The sequence below is a fragment of the Polyergus mexicanus genome, unplaced genomic scaffold (assembly GCF_030449975.1).
Source record: "Polyergus mexicanus isolate NDT 795.1 unplaced genomic scaffold, iyPolMexi1.0 SCAF_23, whole genome shotgun sequence".
Lineage (NCBI taxonomy): Eukaryota > Metazoa > Arthropoda > Insecta > Hymenoptera > Formicidae > Polyergus > Polyergus mexicanus.
In genome coordinates this window covers 1949032-1976234 of record NW_027223343.1, presented here as the reverse complement: position 1 = coordinate 1976234, position 27203 = coordinate 1949032, and the positions used below count along the sequence as shown (strand labels likewise).

Sequence of the window (27203 nt, the reverse complement as noted above, 5' to 3'; positions counted from 1 at the left end):
AAAACATTTAAAGCAACCGGAAGAATTCAGTTTGCTCGATTACTGCACGACATAGGCACTCCTTCCAATCTCATAGGAAATAATGATTTATTATATACGTTCGCCCGATCTCATCGTATTAAAAACGTGGTTCCGCGCGGAAGTTCCACTCCGAAAACTTCGACCGAGCGTTCAAAGTCGTACAGCCGTAAGGTAGACGAAACGAGCGAAGGAGATACGCTATTTGTATCCGCCGACGAGGACGAAGGCGACAAAACATTAACGAGCTACGCAGATTCTCCGACAAAGAAAAGAAAAGGATTGCTCGACTGGAGCAAATTCGAATGATGGAACTCGAAAAATTGTATTACAGTCCCTCGCACTATGCCGGCTATTCGGCGACGGCCAATTTATCGCGAGCCGCTAAACCGAATTTCACACGTAACGAGGTCATCGATTGGATTAAATCGCAAGACGCATACACATTACATCGTCCGGTACGTCGAAAATTTCCACGCTTACATTATAACGTGACAAATATCGATGACTTATGGGAGGCTGATTTGATCGATATTCGTAATCTCAAGAGTTATAATGACGGTTATTCATATCTATTAACGGTTATCGATGTGCTTAGTAAATTCGTTTGGGTAGAGCCTTTACGCGACAAAACAGGTGCCTGCGTGGTAAAAGCCTTTAAACGCATATTCTCGAGAAACAAAGAGCGCCTACCCGTATACCTGCAGACCGACAAAGGTAAAGAATTTATTGCTCGACAAGTACAAAATTTCTTAAAAGAAAAAGATATTCGTTTTCGTGTAGCCCGTAATCCTGATATTAAAGCAGCTATAGTGGAACGCTTTAATAGAACGCTCAAGGAACGGATGTGGCGATATTTTACGCACAAAAATACGCGACGCTACATCGATATTTTGCAGGATATCGTTCGCGCTTACAATCATACGCGACATTCCACCATCAAAATGCAACCTGCAGTCGTTACGAGGGAAAATGCGCGAAGCGCGCGTGAAAATATGAATCGTCGCTGGAACGACAACGGCGATGGGGCGAAGAAAAAGAATCGCGGGCAAAAGGCTAAATATAACGTGGGCGATTTCGTGCGTGTCAGTAGAGCAAAAGTAGCCTTTGAGAAAGGATACGAGGCAAAGTGGAGCGAAGAAATATTTCAAATTCACCGTGTTCTCGAATGGAGAAAACCGCACGTATACGAATTAAGCGATTTAGCGGGCGAAGTTATAGACGGAATTTTTTATGAGCAAGAATTAGCATCTGTTGTTAAAAACTTGCGAGAAGAAGAATTTATCGTCGAACGTGTGATAAAAAGTAGGGGGCGTGGTAACAATAAACAATTATTAGTTAGTTGGCAAGGATATCCTTCAAAATTCGATTCTTGGATACCCGCTTCGAGTTTAAAATCTTTGAATCGAAAATGAGGGAAGAAGGATTTTATATGATTCTCCCTAGTAATAGCAGTATGCGTTTTTTTCCGGAGAATAAAACCACATGCTTCACTACTGAATTGCCTCAACGTATAGACTTGCAAGGACGTTGGGAAGTAGCGCTCACGGAGATTCAATTTCCGACTAGCTTTCTTCATATACGCCCTGGAGAAGGAATCATAAGATTTATAAATATTCAAGAATTCACGATAGGCCCCCAAAAAAGAAAATCATCGCTAAGAAATCTGAAATACCATCGGGCATTTACTCAAGTTTGCACGATATTATAGAAGCTGTGAATTACTCTGCAAAATCCGTGGGTTCGCATATCCTTTGACAATTTGGAGCTATTATCGGGCGCAAAATTATTATGAAACTTTCCTGCGACATTATGAAATGTGATATGATTCATTATGTAAATTTTTCCGAAAAACTTTGCCGAATACTCGGCTTCGATACGCGCAATAAGCTCAATGCTAGTGTTGTGGAACGTTTACCGTTATGGCTTTTTAGCGAAACCGGCTTCGATATACAGAATTATTTAACCAGAGGGGTACGGGCTGTGGGGAAAGAAGCTTTACGGGCCGGTGTTAATATAATCGAAGATGTTGAAAACAATATGCCGTTTAAAGTAGCGGCTAAGCACCGATTTGAAGAATCGCGCAACAATCTTAAGAGAAAAGCTAAAGAAAAAATAAGTAGTCTGATGAAGGGCTCAGGTTATAAGTCGGATGCAAAAATGCATGTAGCTCAGTTTCCTTTCGCCGGGTTCAACACGCGCATCGCTAAATCCGCGACATTACGTAGACGACGCCAGGCGCGTAAGAAAAGTTCGTCAAAGCGCCAGACGCGAGGGAAAAAAAGAGCAAATACAAAAACATCGAAAAATAAGAGAAGAAAAAAGCGCACAACGGTGAAAAGACTTAAAACATCCGCGAAACGGCGTAAAACCGGTAAAAAACGCACCGTATCCGACATATTTTCTTAAACGGCGTATATTCTAAACACATCTAACAGTGAGAATTACAGCGACGACAAAAAATTTGCGGCAAATAAGCATGTCCTTTCTTCACACGCATTCGAGTGAGTGTTTAAAGAGCGAACTCGATCTCTTTTCTTTACCACCTACACAAACTAGTATCGAGAGTTCGCAATGGATTCATTACAAACCCGTGACTTCGCTCTCGGACGATTCCCCGATAGAATTCGTCATTCCGGGTCACGGAGAAGAATATTTAGATCTCACGCACACCATGTTAAGTCTCCGCGTACGCGTAGAAACACCGGGCGATTCCACGGGACATACCGCGGGCACATCCGCCACGGCCACTATAGGCCCCGTAAATCATTTACTTCATTCCATGTTCAATCAGATCGACGTGTATTTCAACCAAAAGCTCGTGTCGCCTCCAAACAACGCTTACGCGTACCGCGCGTACATCGAGACGTTATTAAATTATTCTTCACCCGCAAAAACTTCCCATCTAACCTCCTGTCTATGGGACGCGGATACACTCGGTCAAATGGACGAACCGATGGAATCAAAATCGCCAAATTCCGCTCTCGTGAGACGCGCGCGTTACATTCGCGGGGGGCGCGCGCTAGATCTTGTAGGACATCTCCATTGCAACGTTTTCAATCAAAACTAATTTTTAATTAACGGTGTAGAAGTACGTTTGAGGCTCGTTCGTTCAAAAGATTCGTTCTGTCTTATGGACAGTAACGGTTCATCGTCGAAAATTCATATACTGGATGCGAGCTTACTCGTGAGAAGGGCGAAAATAAGCGCGGGATTATTACTCGCGCATGCTAGAATGTTGAGTAAAGTTACGGCCAAATATCCGCTCACGAGAGTCGAAGTTAAGACATTTACGATTCACAGTGGTGTTGTGGGTGAATCGTTAGATAATGTAATACTGGGTCAACTTCCGAAAAGGATAATAGTCGGCTTTGTTAATAATAAAGCGCTTAATGGGGATAGAAAATTAAATCCGTTTAATTTCAAAAATTACGGAATAAATTTCTTCTCGCTATACGTCGACGGTATGCAAATTCCTAGTAAACCGTTACAACCGGGTTTCTCGCCGGAGGAACCGCTTTACGTCGAAGCTTATCAAACTCTCTTCGCGGGAACGGGCATCCATTTTTTGAACGAAGGAAATTCTATAAGTAGAGACGATTATTCCAAGGGATATACGTTATTCGCTTTTGATCTCACGCCCGATCTGTCTGCTAATTACGCAGGGCATTGGAATCTCGTAAGACATGGTAGTTTGCGATTAGAAGTGCGATTCGAGAAAGCTCTCACTGAGACCGTTAATTGTATTATTTACGCCGAATTCGATAATGTAATTGAAATCGATTCGTCTCGTCAAGTCATCGTCGATTTTGCCGGTTAGATATTTATCGCGCTCAGGTGTTTGACCGTTACAACGTAATACTCGGAAAATTTTCCCTCCTTTTTCTCCCCTCCACATTCGATCAAAATGCCAGCAGCATAAAATATCAAAAATTGTGTAATGTAACAAAAAAAGGATTCAGTTTCATTCGAGACACGAACGTCGACGCTTTGCGAGCAGTTTAAACCTCGCTATCGTGAGCGCTCCAGTTTTCGCAAAATGGATATCGTCATCGACATACAGGGTTTCCGCGATGCCAATGAGAAATTTATTCCTAAGGAAGTTGCTGTTATCGCGCTTGACGCTCCATTCGTCGAACATTAGATTATAATGCCTCCGCATTCATTTGGCGATTTACCAGGAAAAGTAAGACATGAAAACAATTGGCTCACGAGAAATTATCATGGTATCGAATGGTTCGACGGCGAAGCTAATCCGAAATATTTTACAACGCAACTACGTGAAATAACAAGACAAGCACGTTACATTTACGTCAGACGTATCGAAAAAGTAAACTACTTGGAAAATCTACTCTCCAGAAATGTATATAATTTGGAAGGTATTTCCCCCGCATTCAAAAATCTGTCGGAGGGGGAAGTGCGTTGACGATATTGTGGTTATCACGGATTTCGAAAATTCGGTATATTTCATTGCGCATTACGCAACGCATATAAATTAAAATATTGGTTGATCGAGCAAAATAATATCGCCAACGACAACGACGACGACAACGACGACGAAGACGAGGACAACGAAAGCGAGGAAATCAGTAGAGCGGATGAGATTTCCCGTGAAAGAAATGAAATAAAGAAAAAAAATCTGCAAAAATTTGAGCGATCAATAGAAAAAGAAGAAGAAGAAGAGAAATTTGAAAAATCTGAATTATCGGTAGTGACGAGTTTAAAGCAACTACTAATTCCGTACAAGCTGACAATAAAATCTCATCGTTACAGACCAACACGCCCAAAAACACAATACCGAAAGAGGTAAATACCGAAATTATTGAATATATAATACCGCTCGTTCGTTCGCCTCCTTGTCAAAATAATGAACTCTCGCGAAATTCTACAAGCATTACGTCACATCAATGCCAGCCATACGGGAGTTTATCCAGCCGACAGAGTTCCGAGGGTGTGGACGAGGTCGACAGCCATCGTCGCTAATACGGATGACCACAATCGACCTGGAGAACATTGGATCGCCTTCTTCCTCGACGAGCATGGTACTGGCACATACTTCGACAGCTACGGAATACCACCCTTGCACCCCGGATTTCTCCTCCGACTTCGTCGAAACTCCGTCATTCATCGTTGGAATATTCAACAATTACAAGGAATTTTTTCTCAAACATGTGGACAATATAGTTGCGTATTTTTATATTATATGTGCGACGGTTATGATCTTAATCGGTTTCTTAGTCTTTTTACCGAAGATTGTGAACATAACGGTCGCTTAATCGTACACTTATTTCGTAAAATTTTTCTTTGCGAAAAAAGTAACAAGTGAAACATTGTACGCTATGCGCTGCCTTGTTTAATCATGTAATTCGAACTGTAATACGATATAGACGTTGTACTCCTATGTAATATCTTAATTATATACAATAAGAATATTGATTTATGTAAAATTAATAACAATAAATGTAGGGTTTTTTTTACTTAAATTGTTTAATTTTTTTCATACACTCTTTCCTCATCTCATTGTTGTGACGTCATAGACTCTGCCCTAAGCCTCAGCGTCAAACAGCCTCAGGTACCCGTATATATTTCAAGACCCTTTCTAACGTCTCCAGCGATGTTGTTACCGTATGTCTATCTGTGCAGCGGGGCTCACCCCCCTCGGACAATCGTACCCGTACATGCACGCACGTGTTCGTTACCACGTCATAGCATCTAGTTTATTCTAGCGGTACCTTATCCAACTTTCTCTTTTCAACAGGAAGGGTGGAAGAGGATGGGCGACATATAGCGTACATCTCCCCTGGTTTTCTTCTAAGGGGGGCGATAGGACGATGTTGTATACCGCACGATATCTTTCGGTTTTCCGTAAGGGGAGGGGAGGCTGGATGCCTTATGTCTAGACGCATCTCCAGTCTCGACAGTCGCCATTTTGTCGGTTGTTGTCACGTCTGCTTTCCGGCAGACATCTTGCCCGCTTTCTCCCTCGCACTATTTTTTGGCTAGTTTTTCCAACCCGCTTTTTTAAATCGACGGAACCGTCGGAACCTATCGGAGGACTGGGCACTATGGGGAGAACCAATCGGACAGCCAGGACCCCTATCTTAGCGCTGGACTACTCTCCATAAATACTACGTTTAACTTCTATTCTAATAAGTTTTCAGCTAGCTTAGCATACTAGGACCCTGTTTGGAGAGGCGGAGGACCCAGGTTCGAGCCCGAGCATGTTCACGCGACCGAAAAAATAAAAAAAAAATAAAAAACTACTTTCCATAAATACTACGTTTAACTTCTATTCTAATAAGTTTTCAGATAGCATACTAGGACCCTGTTTGGAGAGGTGGAGGACCCAGTCCACACGGGCGGGTGGCGAGATGTCGTACCGTGCGACGCATGTGTTTACGGGCCACGGGTGCTTCGGCTCATACCTGTGTCGCATCGGTAAAAAGGACAGCGCACGCTGCCACCATTGTACGAGGGGGGGGGGGGGACGAGGACACGGCGCAGCACACGCTGGAGGTGTGCCCAGCGTGGGCAGAAGAGCGCCGTGTTCTCGTCAACGTAATAGGGGATACTGACTTCTCGCTCTCGAGCATCGTAGCGGCTATGCTCGAGAGCGAGGAGTCCTGGAGGGCGGTCTCCTCCTTCTGTGAAGCGGTCATGCTCCAGAAGGAGGAGGCCGAAAAGGAGCGAGAGCGGCTTCCCGGAGAACACCCGGGGGGCCGCAATCGCGCCCGACGGGCCGCCGGGGGTGGGCCGATGGAGCCCGGGGCTATACAAGTCCCCGGTCACCCCAGAAACCCACCCCAGCAAAGGGGTGGCGCACGCAGGGGGAGGGGGCGGGGTCGCAACCGCCCCCATCGAACTCCCCCGGCGAATGCGCAGGGCCCCGACAACTCGGGGGGACGTCCGCTATTTCGTCGCGAACGTCCCACTCCGAACTGGGCCCGGTGGTCGGAACCCAGGTGGGGTACCTGGGCCCGACCACACCCTCCCCGGGAATAATACCGGGATGGCGGCGAGAGGGGCGATGGTCCCCCTCTCGCTAAGTTAGGATGATGTCCCCAGCAACAACGAGGACACTGGGGGAGACAGAAACCGCTCCCTCAGCGGGCATAGCCCGTGGGCGGGGGGTCTCTCTGATGTAGTGCATACGCCAGCTTCCAGAGAGGCCCCCTGAAACGCCCGAGATAGGCCACCCGGAGGGGTTTTAGTGGGTAGTCCGCGGCCGTTTGTTTAGGCCGGGGGTAGTCCCACATAACCCCGCCTCGAACCCCATCGAGGCGGGGTATGCGTAAAGGCATTTCCCCTCCGTTACAAAAAAAAAAAAAAAGGTGGAGGACCCAGGTTCGAGCCCGAGCATGTTCACGCGACCGAAAAAATAAAAAAAAATAAAAAAATATAAAAATTTAAAGGGAAATTTGCCTCGTAGCCGTCCACGAGTCCCCTCCACTTTTTTTCCACAGACACCCTTAGGGGGGAGGGCCCCAGACAGTCACAGCAGGGGGTCGGCGCCAGTGGCCGAGGAGTGGGGGTTTGTTTTGACGCCCCATAGTGCCCAATATCTACTATTATATTTGCATGTTACAGAGCAATGTAGTTTCAATGTCATTAACTCCGTTGCTGAGCATCGATCGGTAAATGATAAATTTTTACTTTATTTTGAAAAATAATAAAAATTTGAATAAATGTTCGGATTAACTTACACCTCACGGATTGTGTTCATTTATATGTATATTGTAGAGGGTACATTCCTAAGTAGTATACGCTTTGAATTTTGTGGCGCTCTTTTCTGGTTCCAAAGATGCGATTTTGAAATTTCACAATTTCAATCTTTTTTTCAGGTATTATAAAGTAAGAAATTAGAAAAAGTGAAGTTTGTGTACACTGTATTTATTGTAGAGCAAACGAAAAAGTGTTTGTTTACGGTTATGGATATTTTGTCAATAATATGTTTTATCTATTTTTCGCAGTTTGTTAATAGCTTTTAACATGAATTTCTGAGTCATGTCTTCAAAAATATTATTTATTGAATGCGTGGGTGCAGGAGGGGCTCCATCCCTTCAGCAAATCAACCGTTTATTGTTTACGACCAGTTCTTGCAAAATCCTTTATTCCTTCAATATCCTGATTTTATCCTGCGATCCTATATAACCCGCTCAACACCCTCGGCTACCCTTATACCTGGCACACTTTCGAAGGCACATTATTTGGCAAGTTGGCGCGAAACAGTTTGCAAAAATGTGGTAAGATTTTCATCAGGTTCCAAATGCAAAAGCCGGCAAGTGTGATCCCATAAATCCTTGGCTATTCGATCATCTCTCGCCCTCCATTGCGGTCTGGTCACACGACATTCTCTATTAAAAATAAAATATGATAACAACAATATATATAAATTTAATAAATTTATTAAAAATAGATTTTAAGAAAGAAAATAAATCATAGAAAAAAGAAATTTATCACGTTTGTGTATTGTTATAATTAACAAAAAAGATTTCATGCCGTAGCTTGTTCTTACGCATAATAAAGACCGGTTTCATTAGCTACTTTTTCATCAACCGCACAATGTATCGTTGTTTGCGCTCCTTGTACCGGATTTTTGATGAATGGCCGCATAATATTCCGGTAGAAAAACCTTGCGCCCGGAATTATGGTTTTACTATAGTGTCGGCCTAATTCGGTTCTTATTACACCGGGATGCAAGGAGTACACGTTTATTCCGCTAATTCCCGCCTCTATAAATTAAATTTATATTTTTAAAGAGAAATATATATATATGCAATTTTTCTATAAGAAGAATATGTCATCTTATAATATTACAGATCTCATAATATTACAGATAAAATAACTTTATCATATCAAAAAGAGATATTAATTTTTAAATAATTTATTGTTTGGCTATTTATTTTTAATAAATAAATAATTAATCGCTATTAATTATTTATAAATTCATCGCTATTAAAAAATTAATCGCTATCTCAATTCTTTTACAACATACGTATATATATATATATATATTTCATTTTTTTACCTTTCAATCGACGTGCTAATTCCTTAGTAAATAATATGTTTGCCAATTTGCTTTGAGTATACGCCTTCAATGGACTATACGATTTGTCCAGATTCATATCATTGAAATGTATATCACCAACTGTAATGATAATATAACAAATATTACTCAAATATTATATTATCTTTGATATATATTATTAATATACATATATAATATTAACCAAAATAAAAAAATAAATCTTAAAAAAAAAGATGAGAGCCATGAAAGATATCCAATTTTAGTAATATAATAATTTTTCTTTTATTTTTTACATCTTGTTTCTCTCTGTTTTGCTTTTACGTACAAATATGAGCAAGCGATGATACGTTAACTATTCTGCAATCAGGAGCAGATGATTGTATTTTCGGCAACAGTAACAGTGTCAGGAGAAAATGTCCAAGATAATTCGATTGCAACTGCAATTCGAATTCATCCTCGGTTTTTTCATGCGGAGACATCATTATACCAGCATTATTTATTAGTAGATGAATAGCTGGTTCATTCGTCAATAACTTTTTAGCGCAATCTTTTATACTCTTTAGGCTGGACAGATCCAATGAATATACTGCGAACTCGCCTAATTTATTTTTGTATTGTTCGTTATCTGTACTGAATATTAATGGATTACATTAATACATTATTATGGATTGTACACGTTTATAGATTATTGTACATACTTATTGACTCAAACACTTTTTCTGCTTTTTCGTAAAGAAAAAATGTGTTATTTTTGTTTAAATATATTTATAGTTAAAAATATCAGAAATTATTTAATATAAAGAACTTTTTTATTTATTAATATAAACTATTTGCGCCATGTCACAAAATAAGGGCTAATAGAACTTTAAATATTTATATAGTCGGTTATCATTTTCTGAAAGATAGTTTAAAAAAAATGTACATTTATTTAATCTGTGATTGTAATATAATGCTACAATAAATATAACTAATAACAAATATTCCAAATTAATTTGTTTAAACTTTGTAGCATACTTTATTGCTTCTTACTATGTTGTGTGAAAAATTCAAAGACAAACAGTAAATATAATTATTATTAATACAATATATAAATCATTGAATGTGTAATCAAAAATGTTTTAAACTTAAAATTAAAAATAATGTTGAAGACAAGTAATGTGGAAGCAAGCATATCAAAATTTTCAATGAAATTTTTATCAATGATAAAACGTACAATTTTTATGGATAACATTAAAAATATGTTAACACAATTAATATTGGACAAATAAATATTTAGATAAACTTGAGAGAAGAAACATTTTTCACATTTTTAGAAATAATTATAAAAAAAGTTTTATATTTATTTAGATCTGTTAACAACAAGATTTTTGTTTAATTTTTAATAATTTTTATTTTAGTTTAAATCATAAAAATACATCAATACTTTTTATACTTTTATTTTATTTTATGATATCATTAAAGATATAAAAATATAACAGACTCAATAACTATGTACATATACATATGCATATATATATATATATATATGTATATATATATATATATATATATATATATATATATATATATACATATATACACATACATACATATATATATATATATATATATTTATATAATATGTATGTATATTGTACACACATACAAATATATAATTCATATTTTTAATAAAATTAGTCAAAACTTTTGCTATTGATTTATTCAAGAGAGAGAAGGAAGAAAGAAAGATAGATAGTAAGAGAGAACAATAAATATAACGCGAGGGGAACACGCGAATTATTAAAATATTAGAGATTACAGAAATACTATATAAAGATTAGAAAGATATTAAAGATTAGAGAGTTTTCTTCAAACAATGTACGTAAAATAAATTATATAAATTATATAAAAGGATTAATTGGGGACTTGGTTAGAGGGCGTGTGAGCGAGTGAATGCGTATTGGGTATGTGAGATAGTTTTAGTTGTATTTAAGTGTAAAGCGAGTAAGTAGGAGCGTGTAAGTTAAGTAGGATAGGAAAGCGGAAGGAAAAGAAGGGTAGCGAAGGAAGGGAAGTGTAGCAGTACAAGAGAAAGGAAGATCTTTGGAGGTAAAGAGTAGCGACGAAGTTTTGGGGTTAGGATGGCAAAGAGAACGGGCAACATGGAGAGTGCCGGTAAGGAAGGAATGAATAGGAACGGGAAATTATTACCAGAGGTAGGTAAAACAAAAAGGAGAGTTACGTTTAGGGAAGAAAAGGAGGAAGGTAATATAGAGATAGAATTAAGAAAATTAAAAGAATGGGTAAAAGAGGAAATTAAGGGAATAAAGGAGAGTATAAAGGAGAGTTTAAAGGAAGGTATAAGAAATATGGAGAGGAAAGAGAAAGTCTGGGAGGTTAGATTGAGCAATATCGAAGAAGGAATAGGAAGAATGGAAAGAGATGTGGAAGATCTAAAGCGGGAATACAATATTGCAGGTGAAGAGGGGGAGGTATCAGATAGTTATTAGGAGAAAGTAGGGAAAGTAGAAGTAGGAGAAGCAGTTTCAGAGGTTCGGGGAGCTCAGCAATAAGTGAAGATAGGTTGAATAATAAGGAAATAGAAAGGTTGAGAAGAATGGTGACAGAGAAAGAAAGGGAAGATAGGAGGAATAATATAGTAATAAAAGGGATAGATGTAAAGGAATTAGATAAAGATAGGAGGGAATTGGCGAAAGATTTCCTGAAGAGCAGACTGGGAGTAGCGTGTGGAATAATAAGCGTGAGAATAAGTGGGCCTGTGATAATAGCCAAAATAGATAAAGAGGAGGACAAGAAATGGGTGATGAGAAATAAAAATAGGTTAAAAGGGGGAAAGATTTTTATAGAAAATGATTTAACGTGGGAGGAAAGGAAAAGACAAGAAAGAATAGGTAGATGGGTTAAAGAACAGAGAAACAAAGGGGAGGACGTGAAAGCGGGATATGCTAGAGTTAGGATAAAGGGGGTGTGGAAAATGTGGGAGAATATAGAACGAGATTTGAATAAGGAGGATATGAGGGAAGGAGAAGGTGGGGTGGATGAGAGAGAGAGAAAGGAGATGTAAAGGATAACGAGGATTTCTCATAAGCCAAGGAGTGGAAAGGAATAAAAAGAGTAGTAGGATAGGTAATAGGGACAAAAGGGTCATATTTTGGAATGTCGCAGGAATAGGAAATAAGGGGGTAGATTTCTGGAGATACATTGGGGAGTATGATTTTATTAGTTTAAGTGAGACTTGGATAGATGAGGTGGGTTGGAGTAAGTGGAAAGATAGGCTGCCCAAGACACATGAATGGAGTTGTAAATACGCAGTTAAAGAAAAAAGAAAGGGAAGAGCGAAAGGAGGTTTTATAATAAAAGAAGGAAGTGGGGAAATAGAACCGATAGGATAATAGGTAAAGATGAAGAGGATTTTGTGGTTTCAGAAATTGAAGAAGGTAAGGATACACTATATATTATCTCTGTGTATAATAAAGAGAATTGGAAGATTTTAGAGGAGAAAATAGAGAAATGGATGGGGGGAAAGGAAAATGGGCAAATAATAGTGGGAGGCGATTTTAATATTAGAATAGGAGAATTAGGAGGAGGAGAAGAAGAGGAAAGAGGAATAGAGAGGAAAAGTCAGGATAGAACGATAGGGAATGGAGGAAGGAATTTGATAGAATATATTAAAGAAAAGGGATGGTATGTGCTGAATGGGTCAACGAAAGGAGATTGGGAAGGGGAATATACGTATGTAGGTGCGAGGGGCAATACAGTGATTGATTACGTGTTGAGTAGCGAAAGAGTGTACAAGAGAGTAGTAGATTTCAGGGTAGGCGACAAAGTGGACTCTGATCACATGCCGGTTATAGTAACGCTGGAAGATGAAGACAGAAGAGGAAGAAGAAGGGAAGAAGAAGAGGAGGACAAGAAGGAAGGAGAGGAGAAATGGAGGATTTGTTGGGATGAAGAATCCATACAATGGTATAAAGAAAACTTGGAGATGACACCATGGGAAGCAGACAGGCAGGATACAATTGAGGAAAAATGGGATAGACTTAAATGTATGATACATGAGGCTATGATAAAGAAAAAGGTAATAACGAAAAGAAAAGAGTTAGGCCACAAAGACTGGTGGGATAAGCAATGCTCAAGGAAGAAGAGGGAGGTGCAAAGATGTTACAAGAAATGGAGGAAAGGAAGAGTAGCACGAGAGAAATATCTGGAAGAAAAGAAGAAGCTGAGAGAGAGCTGGCAGAAAAGAAGCAAAGGGAGAACAGAGAAAGGGAAGAGAAGGAGTTGAGGAATTTAAAGAATACAACGTAAGTTTGGAGTTTTATAAATAGAAGGAGGAAGAAGAAGGAATGGAAAGTAGCAGACATAAGTAAAGAAGCGTGGAGAAAGCATTTCATAAACTTGTTAGAGGGAGAGACAATAGGACAAGAGGATGAGCCCAGAATGTCTAGGGAAACTGAAGAGGAGACAATAAGGAGAAGAGGAGAGCAGACAGAAGGACAGGTGGAGGAAGAGGAAATAAGGGATGCAATAAGGAAATTAAAAAAGAGGAAGGCAGTAGGCGTAGACGGGATACCTATGGAGGCTTGGAAATTTGGTGGTGACGTAGTGAGGAAAGGCTTGGTGGAACTTATGAGGCAGATTTGGGAGGAGGGGTACATACCTAAGGACTGGAGAATGTCGATAATAGTTCCATTATACAAAAGGGGAGATGCAAACATAGTAGGCAATTATAGAGGTATATCCTTGCTGCGCGCGGCATATAAGATCTACGCTGAGAGTTTGAGAAACAGACTGGAGGAGGAAACAGAAAGGTTGGGTTTGTTACCGGAGAGTCAAGCAGGTTTCAGAAAAGGAAGAGCAACGATAGATAATGTGTTTGTGTTGAACCACATAGTTCAGAGGGAAAAGATGAAAGAAAGTAAGGAAAGAAGAATCTATGCCTTGTTCGTGGACTTAAAAGCAGCCTTCGATAATGTGGAGAGAGAACAGTTATGGAATGTACTAAAAGGAAAAGGGGTAGCGGCGGACCTTGTCTGGAGGATGGAAAGGATATATGAGGAAACAAAGGTGGCAGTAAGAGTAAAGGAAGAGATCACAGCGAAGTTTAGAACAACGAAGGGAGTACGTCAGGGATGTGTGATGAGTCCACTTCTGTTTAATCTGTATATAGCGGATATAGGTAAGGAGCTGGAAATGCGGAACGTAGGGGGTGTACGTATAGGTAATAAGAGATTATGGTCGTTAGAGTATGCGGATGATATGGTGTTTTTGACAAAGAATAGGGAGGCATTATTAGATATGATGCAGACAGTGAAGAGGTTTTTAAATAAAAGGAATTTGATTTTATGTACAGAGAAGACGAAAGTGTTAATTTTCAATAGAGGAAACAGAGAAAGGAAGGAAAGTTGGAAATGGAGAGGAAAAGAAATAGAAGAGATAAATGTTTTCAAATATTTAGGCTTCGTGTTTAACAATAAAGGTAATTATAAGGATCATATAAGGGATATAAGTAATAAGGGAAGGTTAGCAGCTAATAAAACATGGGGGTTGGGAGAGCGGATATGTAGGGACGATTTTACCAGAAGGTGGGGGTTGTTTAGGTATTTGGTACATAGCGTAATGTCCTACGGGGTGGAAATATGGGGATGGGAAGAGAAGAAAGAATTAGAGAAAATAATGCTGGACTATGTAAGATGGATTTTCAGGTTAGATTTTTGTACACCAAGGTACCTAATGACAAGAGAATTAAGACTGAATAAACTAAGAATTGAATGGGGATTGAGGGCAGTTAAATATGAGGAAAAGATAGGAGAGATGGATGAAAATAGATGGATAAAAAGGTGCTGGATTGAAAAAGAAAAGAATGGATGGAAAGATATGTATAGTAGGGAGAGGGAGAAATATTATAATAGGAATGGATGGGGTATAGAAGCACTAGAAGACCTAAGACAGAGGGGGATCGATTTAAGAAAGGAACTAGGAGAGAGAGATTGGGTGGTGCAAAGGCAAGCAGAGGAAGGTAAAATTAGAGAGGCCAGATACAACAAGAAATATAAGGAATTGGAAACAGGAGATGAAGGACCAAGTTATCTGAGGAAAAATAGTGTAGACGAAGGCAACATAGGAGATAAGGGCATTGTTAAAGGTAAGGTGCGGAAATATGGAAGAGGGGAATAAATATTGGTTGGAGGAAGAGGAGACATTGTGTGTATTTTGCGGCAATGGGAAAGATTGTATGAGTCACTATGTAAAAGAATGCGAACGGATAAAAGATTGGTTTAAAGACTTAGGGAAAAATTGTAAGGAAATAGAAGATAGTATTTGGAGTGATGAGTTAAATAATAAGAAAGGTAGGATACTGCAGAAATTGTGGTTGGAAAAGGAATTAATAATAAAAAATAGGAAAAGAAAGTAGAGATGTGAAAAGAAAAGGAGATAAGATAAAATAATATGAAATGGAATAAATAAGTCCTAGCTAGTCTTAGAATTGTAAAAGGTATGAATGTGTATGCGTGAGGTATGTGTGGAGAAGGAGAATTTGTAAACCAAGTCCACTTCTTGGCTATATGGCTGAAGTTAAATAAATAATTATATAATTATAAAAGGATTAATTAGACATTTAACGATTCAATCAAGGAGATCAAGATTACGACAGAAGTTGAATAGAAATCAGAGTTATATAACGTATTGCAAACTCTACATAATTACAAATTAAACGAGCGACAAAAAAGGCATTAAAATGCATTGATATACAAAATAGATCATGAAAATAAAATGTACAACAACATAAGCATTACATTGCAATAATAACAATTTAAATATGCTAAATCAACGGACAGTTTATGCGATTTAATATGTAATTACATAAACACACTGCGTTGATCTGATATATTTACATATACATATATCTCATATTGTAACATAAACAATCAGAATATCTGATCAGATCAGCGTACGCGCAAAAAATTTACAAAACAGATTATATAAAAACGTCATTAGCTGATGTTTGCTGCTCGATTCATTTTGCCTTTCAAAGCATTATATATAAATATTGCTAAAGCGAGAATAATTGCGCATTGTCAATCATCATGCATATAAATAAAGTTGGTATTTGCAGATAGTATTTTAGGAAATGTGGAATCTACAATAGAGAAAAATATTTAAAAAACTTTAATAAAATAACGTGTGAAAAAAATAAATAAGTCTGACTTATACAGAGTGAGACATTTATATTGAGACATCTAAATATCTAAAAAATAAAGTAAAATAGAAAGAAATGTTTCGAACAAAAGTTGTTCGGGTCTAAGAAGGTCATAAGATAGTGCCATTAGTTTGAGTGGAGGCGTTGCGGAGATTTCAATGTCAATCTTGTTTTTTTAAATGGAAATACCCCAAATTTTTTTACATAAATCGATTCCTTGCAATAATCTGCATAAAAAGTTATAGAAGTATGATGGTCAAAAGTTTAATAGTGTACGAGATATTTTATACTTTATTTTATTACTTTACTTTGACATAATTTTACATAAACTATGAAATATCTCATAAAATTATTTATTTTGCAATAATGTTACCTTAATATTTTAAGCTCAAAAAATGAGAGACATCAATCGGTGTAAGGAAAATAAAACAAGATTGCCATTGAAATATCCGAAGCGCCTCCACCCAAGGTCAAACTAATGGCACCATCTTATGACCCCTTAGAACCGAACAACTTTTGACTGAAACATTTCTTTCTATCTTGCTTTATTTTTTAGATAATTAGGTGCCTCAATATAAATGCCCCATTCGGTATATATTGTTATCTCGTTAGATGAATTGCATTTTACATTTTCTATTTAAAGTGATATCTAAAATGATATCTGCAAGTATTAACTTTATTTCAATATGCAATGATTTCGATTCTACGCAGTATTCATACGTAACAAATCAGAAAACAAGCAATAACATACGTAAACACCTAAAATAAGATGCTTTATAAGCGCTTAAAAGATGGAAATTTGAAAAATGCCAGTGTTTTATAAAAATATAAATATAAATACTAATCCGTAAAATTGATCAGAAAACAACGATCAAAGTATATTTTCAAATATACAATTTCACAAATGGTAACAAGTTTTTCACTCTTTTTTTTAAAGTAAATTTGAGTCAAACAATATTATAAGCGATTATATATTATAATTTATTTTAAAATTAAATTATATTCTACACAGTAAATATTTATTTTAACTCACAAATTATTTATTAATTTTATATTTTAAAAGGCTAAAAGTGCTTTGTATGTGTACGCAATGTCAAGCTTATAATTAGATATAGCCCTATTTATATGCGTACCTCGGCAATGGATTGTTCTTTATATCTTCAACTGCATTATTTGCTTTTTCCACATTCCGGCAGGCCAAAATCACTCTTGCGCCTAAATGCAAACATTGTATTTATATATGATTATATTTATTTATATTCTGCATTATTTGTGTCTTATTAAAATGACAATAAATAATTAAGTCTGCAATAATAATTCATGTATCATACAGACAAAATTCATTAAATTATTTCATTTTATCTTTAAATGTTAAAATTTTTTCTGGATTTTAAACATTTTTACATACAAAATTATTAATTTTCTGCTAGAAAAATATAAATAAAAAAGAACACAAGTTTAAAGAGAAATTGCACGGATGAGTATCTCAAAAATTAATAAATCTAATTAATTTTGAGGTTCATGAATTTGATATTGTACACAAAGCACTTTTAGTCTTTTAAAATAAAAATTAATAATTGATTTGTAAGTTAAAGTAAAGAGATTTGCCATGTAGAATTAAAATTTTTATTTTTATAAATTTTTGTGTACAATCACAATCCCTATAAAATTTTTGTGATATAGTCACTAAAGAAATTAATTCGATATAAGATAATATTACGATTTTAAAATTAAATTATATTCTACAGAATAAATTTACTTTACTTTAACTCACAAATTATTTATTAATTTAATATTTTAAAAGGCTAAAAATGCTTTGAATGTGTACGCAACATCAAATTCATAAATCTCGAAATATATTAAATTTATTAACTCTTGACATATTTGATCCGTGCAGTTGTTCCTTGAATCGCTAGTAGAAGAAAAAATAGTATTTTTTTGCAGTAGGATGTTGAACATAACAATATATTTAAAAAATATAATTAATCGTGAAGAATTGTAGACTTCATATATATGATTTTATTCGCATATATAAATACTGTTTTATATATTTATTACTTTTACTTAAATAAAATAATGTGAATAATACCTTATTAAATCCGGAATATTAATTATAAATCAATACTCAAAATGCATTAATGTTCGTTAGAAGCGTTAGTTATTATATTTTATTTTATTGTATTGTGTATATGAATAGACAATTTAACCAAAAAATGTAGTGCTGAAGTTAAAGTAACATATTTATTAGCAATAAAACATGAATTACTTTTCTCGAGACTTTTAAGTGTTGTCCAAATAACTTTATTCTATATTTACAACTCATTTTTATGCGAGAAATCATAGTTATATAATGACTACATATATTCTACATTTGTAATGAAAAATAGAAATCGATATTTACCTCTTCTGTAAAAATCTCTGGCGGTTTCTTTGCCAATTCCGGTATTTGCACCTGTTATTACTGCAACTTTATTATCAAGATGCACTTTACTAGTGCAAGATTTATGGTAAGTCCACATCTGTAATTGTTTATTCTATGATTTCACTATGCGTTCTATCTATCTTACCTTAGAAGCCGATTAAATATCACTTTCACTAATACTAGATTCAAGATGTGAATTCAACATGCTAAATTGTGAAAGAGATTGTATATGTATCCCCTTTATCACGATTTGTGTGTGGCTTATTACGTGTTATATCTTGAATCTGGCATTACACTATAGCAGTGCTGGAATTTATTTACAACTGTCGACCGGATTTCTTGATTCACGCCTACTGCTCCCCTCTTAGGACAGCCATATTGAAACGTAAGCTACGCTGAAAATTCCATACGATTGAAATTATAAAGTTTTAAGTCTTAATGCTTAAGTTTTTCTACGTGCCACGATCTTTACTGCTCGGGTCTTAGTTAGCAACGAAGCGCCGGACGCTCCTAACTAAGGAGCGCGTCACTTAGTCTCAGGAACATGCGTATCAATGTAATAGTGCAATACTCTAGTAACTAAACGCAGTGCTCGGATTTAGTTGCACATTTCGACCCGATTCCGTGGCTCACGCCTATTGCCCTCCACTCACCGCTCGTACATTAGCGACGAGTCGCTAGATACGCGTAACTAAGGAGCGCGACGCTTCGTCTCAGGAGCGTTCGTATGTAAGAATGCCCAAATATAATAAATAAGACAATATTTTTTTAAATGCACCGCGAAAATTATCAAAATTTTAAAAGTTTTTCTTCAATATTTTATATTTCATTGATATAAAATATTAAAGAAAAACTTTTAATTATAGAGAAGTATTGTCTTATTATTATATTTGGGCATTCTTATATACGGACGCTCCTGAGACAAAGCGTCGCGCTCCTTAATTACGCGTATCTGGCGACTCGTCGCTAACGCACGAGCGGTGATTAGGGGGGCAATAGGTGTGAGCCACGGAATCGAGCCGAAATGTGCAACTAAATCCGCGCACTGCTCTAGTAGCAAAAATTCTCATTAAAATTTTCTATTTAATGTTTTATTTTGTATTAATAATAGAATAATAATTATTTTTATTATTAACACAAAGTTAAACATCAAATTTTAATGAGAACTTTTGCTACTCGAGTATTGCGCTATTACATTTGTGATACGCACGTTCCTGAAACTAACAAGGAAACCTATCCAAATGTTACTCTCCAATTTTTTTCAAATTTGGCACAAATGTAGAACTACCAAAAATATTTGACCCGTATTTTTTTATTTATACCCATAAGCGGTTTTACGTATAGTTAATACTCCTTCAATATTTAACTCTTTACCATTATAAGTACAACAAAAATGCATAAGAAATGTATAAAATAATTAAAATAACCCTATTTTGTATAAGAGTTTTTTTATAGCAAAAGACGCTTCTGCGCGTGCACTTGGCGTTTCTTTAACTTTTTTTAAAAAAGATAATTTTTTTTAGCAGTTATATCATTTCTTTTTTTTTAATGTGTCATATACATGTTTTGCTACTATACATATATTTACAAGCAATCAAATAAAATTAATATATCTATTATATTTCTAAATTATAAAAAGCAGCCCTTTTATTTCTTTGATTTCTATTGAACAATATTTATTTGTACATTCTTTTTTTAAATAAAATTATTATCATTAAAATTAAAATATATTATTATATGCTTGTGCTATGCTGTAAATTGTTTGATTAATCCGTCTTGTATTTTGATTATATATCAAAAACGAAAGATGTAAAAAGAAATCCAGTGTATTCAAATGCATTTGTCAAAGAATTGTCATCATATAGTTATTTGTCATGCATCATATGCAATTATAGGTAAAAGTAACATTGGTGAAACACAGTCTGCGATTAAGTCTTATAAATTTCTATTTCTATTTTATTTCTATTTCTATCTATTTTTTTTTAAATAATTTAAAAATTTCTATAATAAATTTATAAATACATTTATTTTTCAATGGAACTAGAAAAATGTTTCAAACTGTTTAGATTTTGACAAAGTCTGCGACAATATATCTATTGTAAATCAATCCTTGTATCGATACAAAAAAGAACAAAATAATGAATAATATCAGTTCTAATAATAAATTTCTTCTGTCAAATATATATACCATATAGCATTCCGACAGATAGAAAAATACAACGTAACAAATCTATTATAGTCATTAACAATATTAGAATGCTTCTATCTATTTCAAGCAATGTATTCGCATCGAAATAAGAATTAATTATAATATGTTGATTTGCAATAAACATGATGCTACGGACTTTGTTCTGTAGTTATATGATGCATGACGCATAACTATATGACGACACTCCTTTAACAAATGCATTCAAATATACTAGATTCTTGTTTGCGTATGCCTATATTACTGTTCGCAGTTATCCATACTGGTTTTTGACAGGTATATTTGACGTTAAATTCTCCAAAGTGCAACATTATATAGCGTAGTACTCTTTCATTTATAAAAAAGTAAAGCTGCAGAATTCTTCCTGATACTTCTGGATAGTTGAATCTATAAAATACACACACGCACACATATCTTATAATGAACATATTATACAATACACACATCTCTTTCATATATGTATTGCGATGTTTTGTTCTGTTTTTACACGTAGCATAAATTACTTTTGTAATGTTTTAGTTTTCTCTAGTATAAATGAGATATACCTGATCCAACTACCCACAAATATTACAAATAATTTTGCATCTTTACTTTTTTATAAATAAAAGCATACGAACACTGCGCAGTAACATCACGAAGCGCCGTTAGCGTAATAATGCGTAATCTTTCGTCAAAGACGCCAACTGTACAAGAATACATTGCTATTATTACATGTGTGTTGTGTACGCGTATATATACATGTAGCATAATACCACTATATTCTATGCATGTGTTGTATATATATATAACGGTAAAAGGGACGACGACGACGATGAGGATGATGGTGACATTTCTTACATGAAAATTTCCACATTTCGACTTTGCTTTGTAACATATCTCTGCTTTATAGAACATGCAGAGCGAAAATGAAGATACTTTTCTTATATAAATCGAATCCAAGCTATTAATTAAGCCTATCAAGAATTCGATCGGTTCAGCCGTTATTCGCGGATTTGGTAATCTAAGGTACTCTCAACTATCCCACTCGCGTATAGATACCCAGGGTACCTCGCTCTTATTGTTACGCGCGGTCTTTGCTACGCATGACTTGGCGCGAGATATTACCGTGTCTCTTGATATGGATGAATATGGATGAATACTCAAGCCCTCCCCCCCCCCTCCTTGCACATGGCATTGAAATAGCACGCTGAAGTCTCTCATTTAATCCCCACTCCACCCAAAACTGTGCGGAGCAACTACGTCGTTCTCTCCATAAATGCAGTATAGTTCTCTACTGCAAATATATTAGAAATATAAAAAATAGAATTAAGATTTAATAAAATTAGAAGTAAAAAATTATTTTTTTTTTTTTATTTATAATCTGTCGTAATGCATAAATAAAAATTAGTTTTTTTAAATGTGACGTGGAAATGTCGCGTGTCAAACGAATGTGCGCTTCCAAAATTTGGACTTAAGAATATAGATATATGTGTATAATGATTTTTTGAATATAATGATTTGATTTGATTTTATTGTAAACCATCGACAATATACGTGTGTGGCGATGGCGTTTGGATTAGTATACCTTCTCCATTAATTCGTACAGATTCTACGCAGGTTTTAGTGAATCTTCCTTTCTGATTATTTTAATTTTAATTTTAACTGCGACAACAAATATTGTGCATGTTAAATTTTAAAATTCTGCATTTTAATTTTTATATATTTATATTCATGTTGGAAATGGATCAAAAAACGGTCCAAAACGTACATTTTTAATGCATCTTTGTTAATAAAATTTAACAATAATAAATTCATGCGACAATACTCGTACTTTGGCTTTTATTTGCCACATAATTGTTTGCTTTAAACCTATTCGCGTTATAAAATATCATGTCATGCTGTTTTTATTTAAGTTCATAAATCATGTCTTGTAGATAATAGAATATTTTGAAAGAGTATTTTACACACTTGGTAAAATATATTCTATATTTATTTTTTAAAAATTTTATATAATATTATTGAAATATTAAAAATAATATCAAACATTTATATTTAATTTTTAACATACTTGTACATTACTCCAACAATAATTTTTAAGCTATAAATTTATATCATTAATTCAGTATTCATATATCACTCAGCAATTTGACGAGAAACGGTTCTCAAAAACTTGGCAAAATCTTTGTCACATTCCAAATGCAGAAGCCGACAGGTTTGGTCCCATAAGTCTTTGGCAATTTGATCATCCTGCGCTCGCCATTGTGGAGTCGCAACTCCGCATTCTCTGCGAAAGATATTATTCAAAATAATATTAAAAATTGAACAGAAAAACATATATAACATATAATGTATATTTCTGAAAAAATTATTATGTACAATATAAATACAAAGAAATATATATGTAAAAACGAAGATTTTTAAAGAGATATCGTTTATATAAATGTAAAAAATATCACAGAACTAAATTTTTTATAATGAGAATACAAAGAATATACATAAACACGCATGTACATGGAACATGATTCATCTTTTGATAAAATTACATTATATGAGATAATATTTTAGAAATTATTCGATTCTTTTTTTATTATGCTTATTGATTATGCTTTGTAGAAATAATTCTATATAATTTTTTCTTTACTTGTAATAGAGACCAGTCTCGTCAGCTGCTTTTTCATCCACCGAACAATATATCGTCGTTTGTGCACCCTCTTCAGGACTCTTTAAAAATGGTCGCAAAATTAATTGAAAAGCAGTGCTCGCACCTGGAAATATTGTCGTACTAAAATGTCGACTTATTTCTGTCGTTATAATGCCAGGATGCAAAGAATATACATTTATTTCATAAATGTTTGCTTCTGAAAAAGAAAAAATCCTATTTATTAATTATTTCTGTACACAATAATATCTTTTTAAAAGATTTTTTAAACTTTATCTTGTGTTTATAAATTAACATTTTTGTGGAAAAAAAGAGATTACTTAACCACATTATGCATTATTATAAAATTTGACGTCAAAATGACATGCGCTATATATATTGTATATATAACTGAGCAGTATTTCATCAATATCACTGATTTTATCAAATAATTCAACCAGTGATTGGACGAAGTACTAGCCAAAAAATTACTGAAATACTGTCAATATTTAGTTACTGTATTTTTCCCAATAATTTGCAGTATTAAATTTCCATAAGAGATATTTTTAAACTAACAGATATTTATATGACGCGTTAATGTAATTTTTAACAAGTCTATTTAACGATTAGATAAATAATATTAAATTTTTCGTCTAATAATCGCTATTATTTACCTTTTAGCCGACGAGCGAGTTCCTTGATGAACAATACATCGCCAGTTTACTTTGCATATAGGCCTTTATAGGAGTGTATGATTCCTTCAAATTTAAATCATCATGTATAGCACCAACTATAAAACATAACAATAATCCATAACCATCAATGTCATTCATTTCTTTCTATTATTGGATACTGACTTATAATAACATTACGATATTTTACGTTATTAAGACGTGTTCATCAGCAGTCCGTATCTGTATATGTGTCAAGTTTATATTTATATCAGTTATATTAAAGCGTACACAAGTGAAGAATCGACGATACATTTAGTATCCTACAACCAGGAGCAGAAGACTGCATTTTTGGCAGCAGTAGAAACGTCAAAAGAAAGTGGCCGATATAGTTTGTTTGTAGCTGTAACTCGAATCCATCTTCGGTTGTTTCTTGCGGGCACATCATCACGCCGGCGTTATTTATTAGCATATGAATAGCCGATTCATTCATTAACAAGTTTGTTGCGCAATCTTTCACGCTCTTTAGACTAGAGAGATCCAATCGATAAATAACGAGCTCACCTGGATTACCTTGAAATTGCTCCCTGTCTCCTCTGAAAATTATCATATCACTTCGTAAACAGTGATTATCTCATAATTGTCTCTTCAAACGCGATTTCTGCTTCAATTATCAACAGAGAATTGTCAATTATTTTTGTTACGTGATAAAGCCGAAAGAACATAATTCACTTTGCATAAATCTATTAGTTATTTGATATCCGATAGGTTTTCCTAACAACTTTAATCTATTTACAATTGTTGACAAACATTGATTATATAAATTAATATGTATTTGTTTCATTTAATTAATTTTACTTATTTAATTAGGCAGCAATGCAACGCTTTATAAATTAATTAATACTAAATATTCTATTGTTAAAAGCAAATATTTCAACATAATAATTAAATAATATAATGTATACAAATATGTTATTTTTAATAATATGTAATTAATATATAATAATATAATATTATTGATATAAATTACATATTTACAAAATATAAAAATTATCTGAAACATGTTAAACAATTATCTTAATTAAAAATAAATATCAATAATATATATTTTTAATTCTTTCTCTCTCTTTTTTTTTAGTTACTTAATAACTGTTATTTTTTAATTATCAATTGCTAATTATGTATATATATTAATGTATATATATTAATGTATATATATACACATATCATTATCTTATTAAACAGAAAGTTATAATTAATTATAAACGTGTTAGATAGAATCTATCCACGTTTTAATAACAATGCATATATTGTATCTTTATTTATTCTTACTTCGAGGGTAGATTTTTTTAAATATGTTCAAGTGCATCGTTGGCTTTTTGTATATTTCGACAGGCCAAAATTACCCTTGCACCTGTAGAAAAATATATTATAGTTTATATATATATACTGGGTGGCCCATTTTAATACATCCAGTCGAATATCTCAAAAACCAAATCCGGAAGAGAAAAAGTTTCAGACAAAAATTGTTTGGTTTCGAGGGGGCCATAAGATGGTGACAATGATTTGACCTTGGAAAATCATTTGAAGGTCATGTGAAGGTCAACTTTAAAATCTTAAATGGAAACCCCCATTTTTTATTTAGCATTCTTGTAGCTGACATCGAGAGCTTTCCAAAACACTATAACAAAGTATTTTTTTATTAAGTACTTTTCGAGTTATTTTATATTTTAATCTGACATATTTTGATATAAAAAATAAAATATTTCGTAAAATATTCAGTTTTCGATAATTTTACCGTAATACATCTATGTACAGAATAATAAGACAAATTAATTAGTGCCAAAAAAAACAAATAATTGTTTTAAAAAATACATTGTAAATAATTTTCTTAAAAACAATTTTTTTTTATACTAATTGATTTGTCTCATTATTCTGTACATAGAAGTATTACGATAAGATTATCAAAAACTAAATATTTTACGAGATATTTTATTTTTTATATCAAAATATGTCAGATTAAAATATAAAATAACTCAAAAAGTACTTAATGAAAAAATACTTTATTATAGTGTTTTGGAAAGCTCTCAATGTCATCTACAAGAATACTAAATAAAAAATGGGGGTTTCTATTTAAGATTTTAAAGTTGACCTTCACATGACCTTCAAATGATTTTCCAAGGTCAAATTATTGCCACCATCTTATGGCCCCCTCGAAACCAAACAACTTTTGTCTGAAACATTTTTCTCTTCCGGGCTTGGTTTTTGAGATATTCGACTGGATGGATTAAAATGGGCCATCCAGTATATGCTAAACTTAAATAGTTTTTTATATCCGAATATAATCTCGCATCGCGAGCAACAATCCATCGTACGACTACTAATTAATTTTTGCATAAAAATTTCAAGCATTCAAAACTTTTATTTTACATATAATTTTATGTATAATATATTTTTTAATTTATTTTATTATAAAAAAACAAATATATTACACATTTACCTTGACGTTGGTGAGACGGTTAAATATCCGAAAGATTTATTCTGAAAGAGAAGTTAAATCTAATAAATACCCAACACGTATGAGCCATTCGATCAATTACTGATACCAATTCGTGGCAATGCAGTGATATACGATACTTTTGCACTTGAATGTGAGACTTTTTAAATGACATTCCCGTACTTGAATTTGTGTGATTCGACGAACCTTGAATACTCTGACGATCCTAACAACCGAAGGAAAAAGAGATCTAGAAAATACAGAGTGCCGGCGGAGCAATCTTAGAATGAATATTTATTATTTGTATATTAGTTGTTATATAAATCTGTAACGGCAGGGACGTTACTACAGGCCGTGTACCGGCAAAATATATAGATATATACACCCGCACGACTCGCTTATTTCACCCAGCTCTATCTGTCCCGCTACCGCCATCTTGCTTGCCGCACGCATACGGTCTCACTCTTAATATGCGCTATCCCTCTCGACATGCGCTCTCGCTCACTGGCACGCTCTATCTCTCTCACGGGGTCCCCACACGGT

The 27203-nt window shown here is 34.7% G+C and overlaps 4 protein-coding genes and 1 pseudogene across 9 annotated transcripts; 3 read left to right on the top strand and 2 right to left on the bottom strand.

Moving 5' to 3' along the window:
- The first annotated feature begins 326 nt into the window (after positions 1–326).
- LOC138942749 (uncharacterized) lies at positions 327–1433 on the top strand. The gene has a single exon (XM_070313215.1). The coding sequence runs from the start codon at positions 327–329 to the stop codon at positions 1431–1433; it is 1107 nt and encodes a 368-aa protein (XP_070169316.1).
- Positions 1434–2497: 1064 nt separating this feature from the next.
- LOC138942748 (uncharacterized) lies at positions 2498–3088 on the top strand. The gene has a single exon (XM_070313214.1). The coding sequence runs from the start codon at positions 2498–2500 to the stop codon at positions 3086–3088; it is 591 nt and encodes a 196-aa protein (XP_070169315.1).
- A 165-nt stretch (positions 3089–3253) lies between these two features.
- On the top strand, positions 3254–3838 carry LOC138942747 (uncharacterized protein F54H12.2-like). The gene has a single exon (XM_070313213.1). The coding sequence runs from the start codon at positions 3254–3256 to the stop codon at positions 3836–3838; it is 585 nt and encodes a 194-aa protein (XP_070169314.1).
- A 4041-nt stretch (positions 3839–7879) lies between these two features.
- LOC138942575 (retinol dehydrogenase 11-like) lies at positions 7880–21537 on the bottom strand. Of its 6 annotated transcripts, none has more exons than XM_070312903.1 (8): positions 21467–21537; positions 18991–19064; positions 18649–18766; positions 17381–17462; positions 9372–9676; positions 9047–9166; positions 8534–8750; positions 7880–8372 (listed from the first exon to the last, which is right to left on the bottom strand). In XM_070312903.1, exons 3-8 carry the CDS (start codon positions 18764–18766, stop codon positions 8222–8224), a joined length of 993 nt encoding a protein of 330 aa, XP_070169004.1. In that variant the 5' UTR covers positions 18991–19064; positions 21467–21537; the 3' UTR covers positions 7880–8221. The 6 variants fall into 6 exon arrangements, with proteins under 6 accessions (XP_070169004.1, XP_070169005.1, XP_070169003.1 ...); XM_070312904.1 differs by lacking the exon at positions 21467–21537 and adding an exon at positions 19130–19323; XM_070312902.1 differs by lacking the exon at positions 21467–21537 and having other exon boundaries at positions 18938–19323.
- A 1108-nt stretch (positions 21538–22645) lies between these two features.
- On the bottom strand, positions 22646–27095 carry LOC138942746 (retinol dehydrogenase 14-like; annotated as a pseudogene).
- Between the last annotated feature and the right edge of the window lie 108 nt (positions 27096–27203).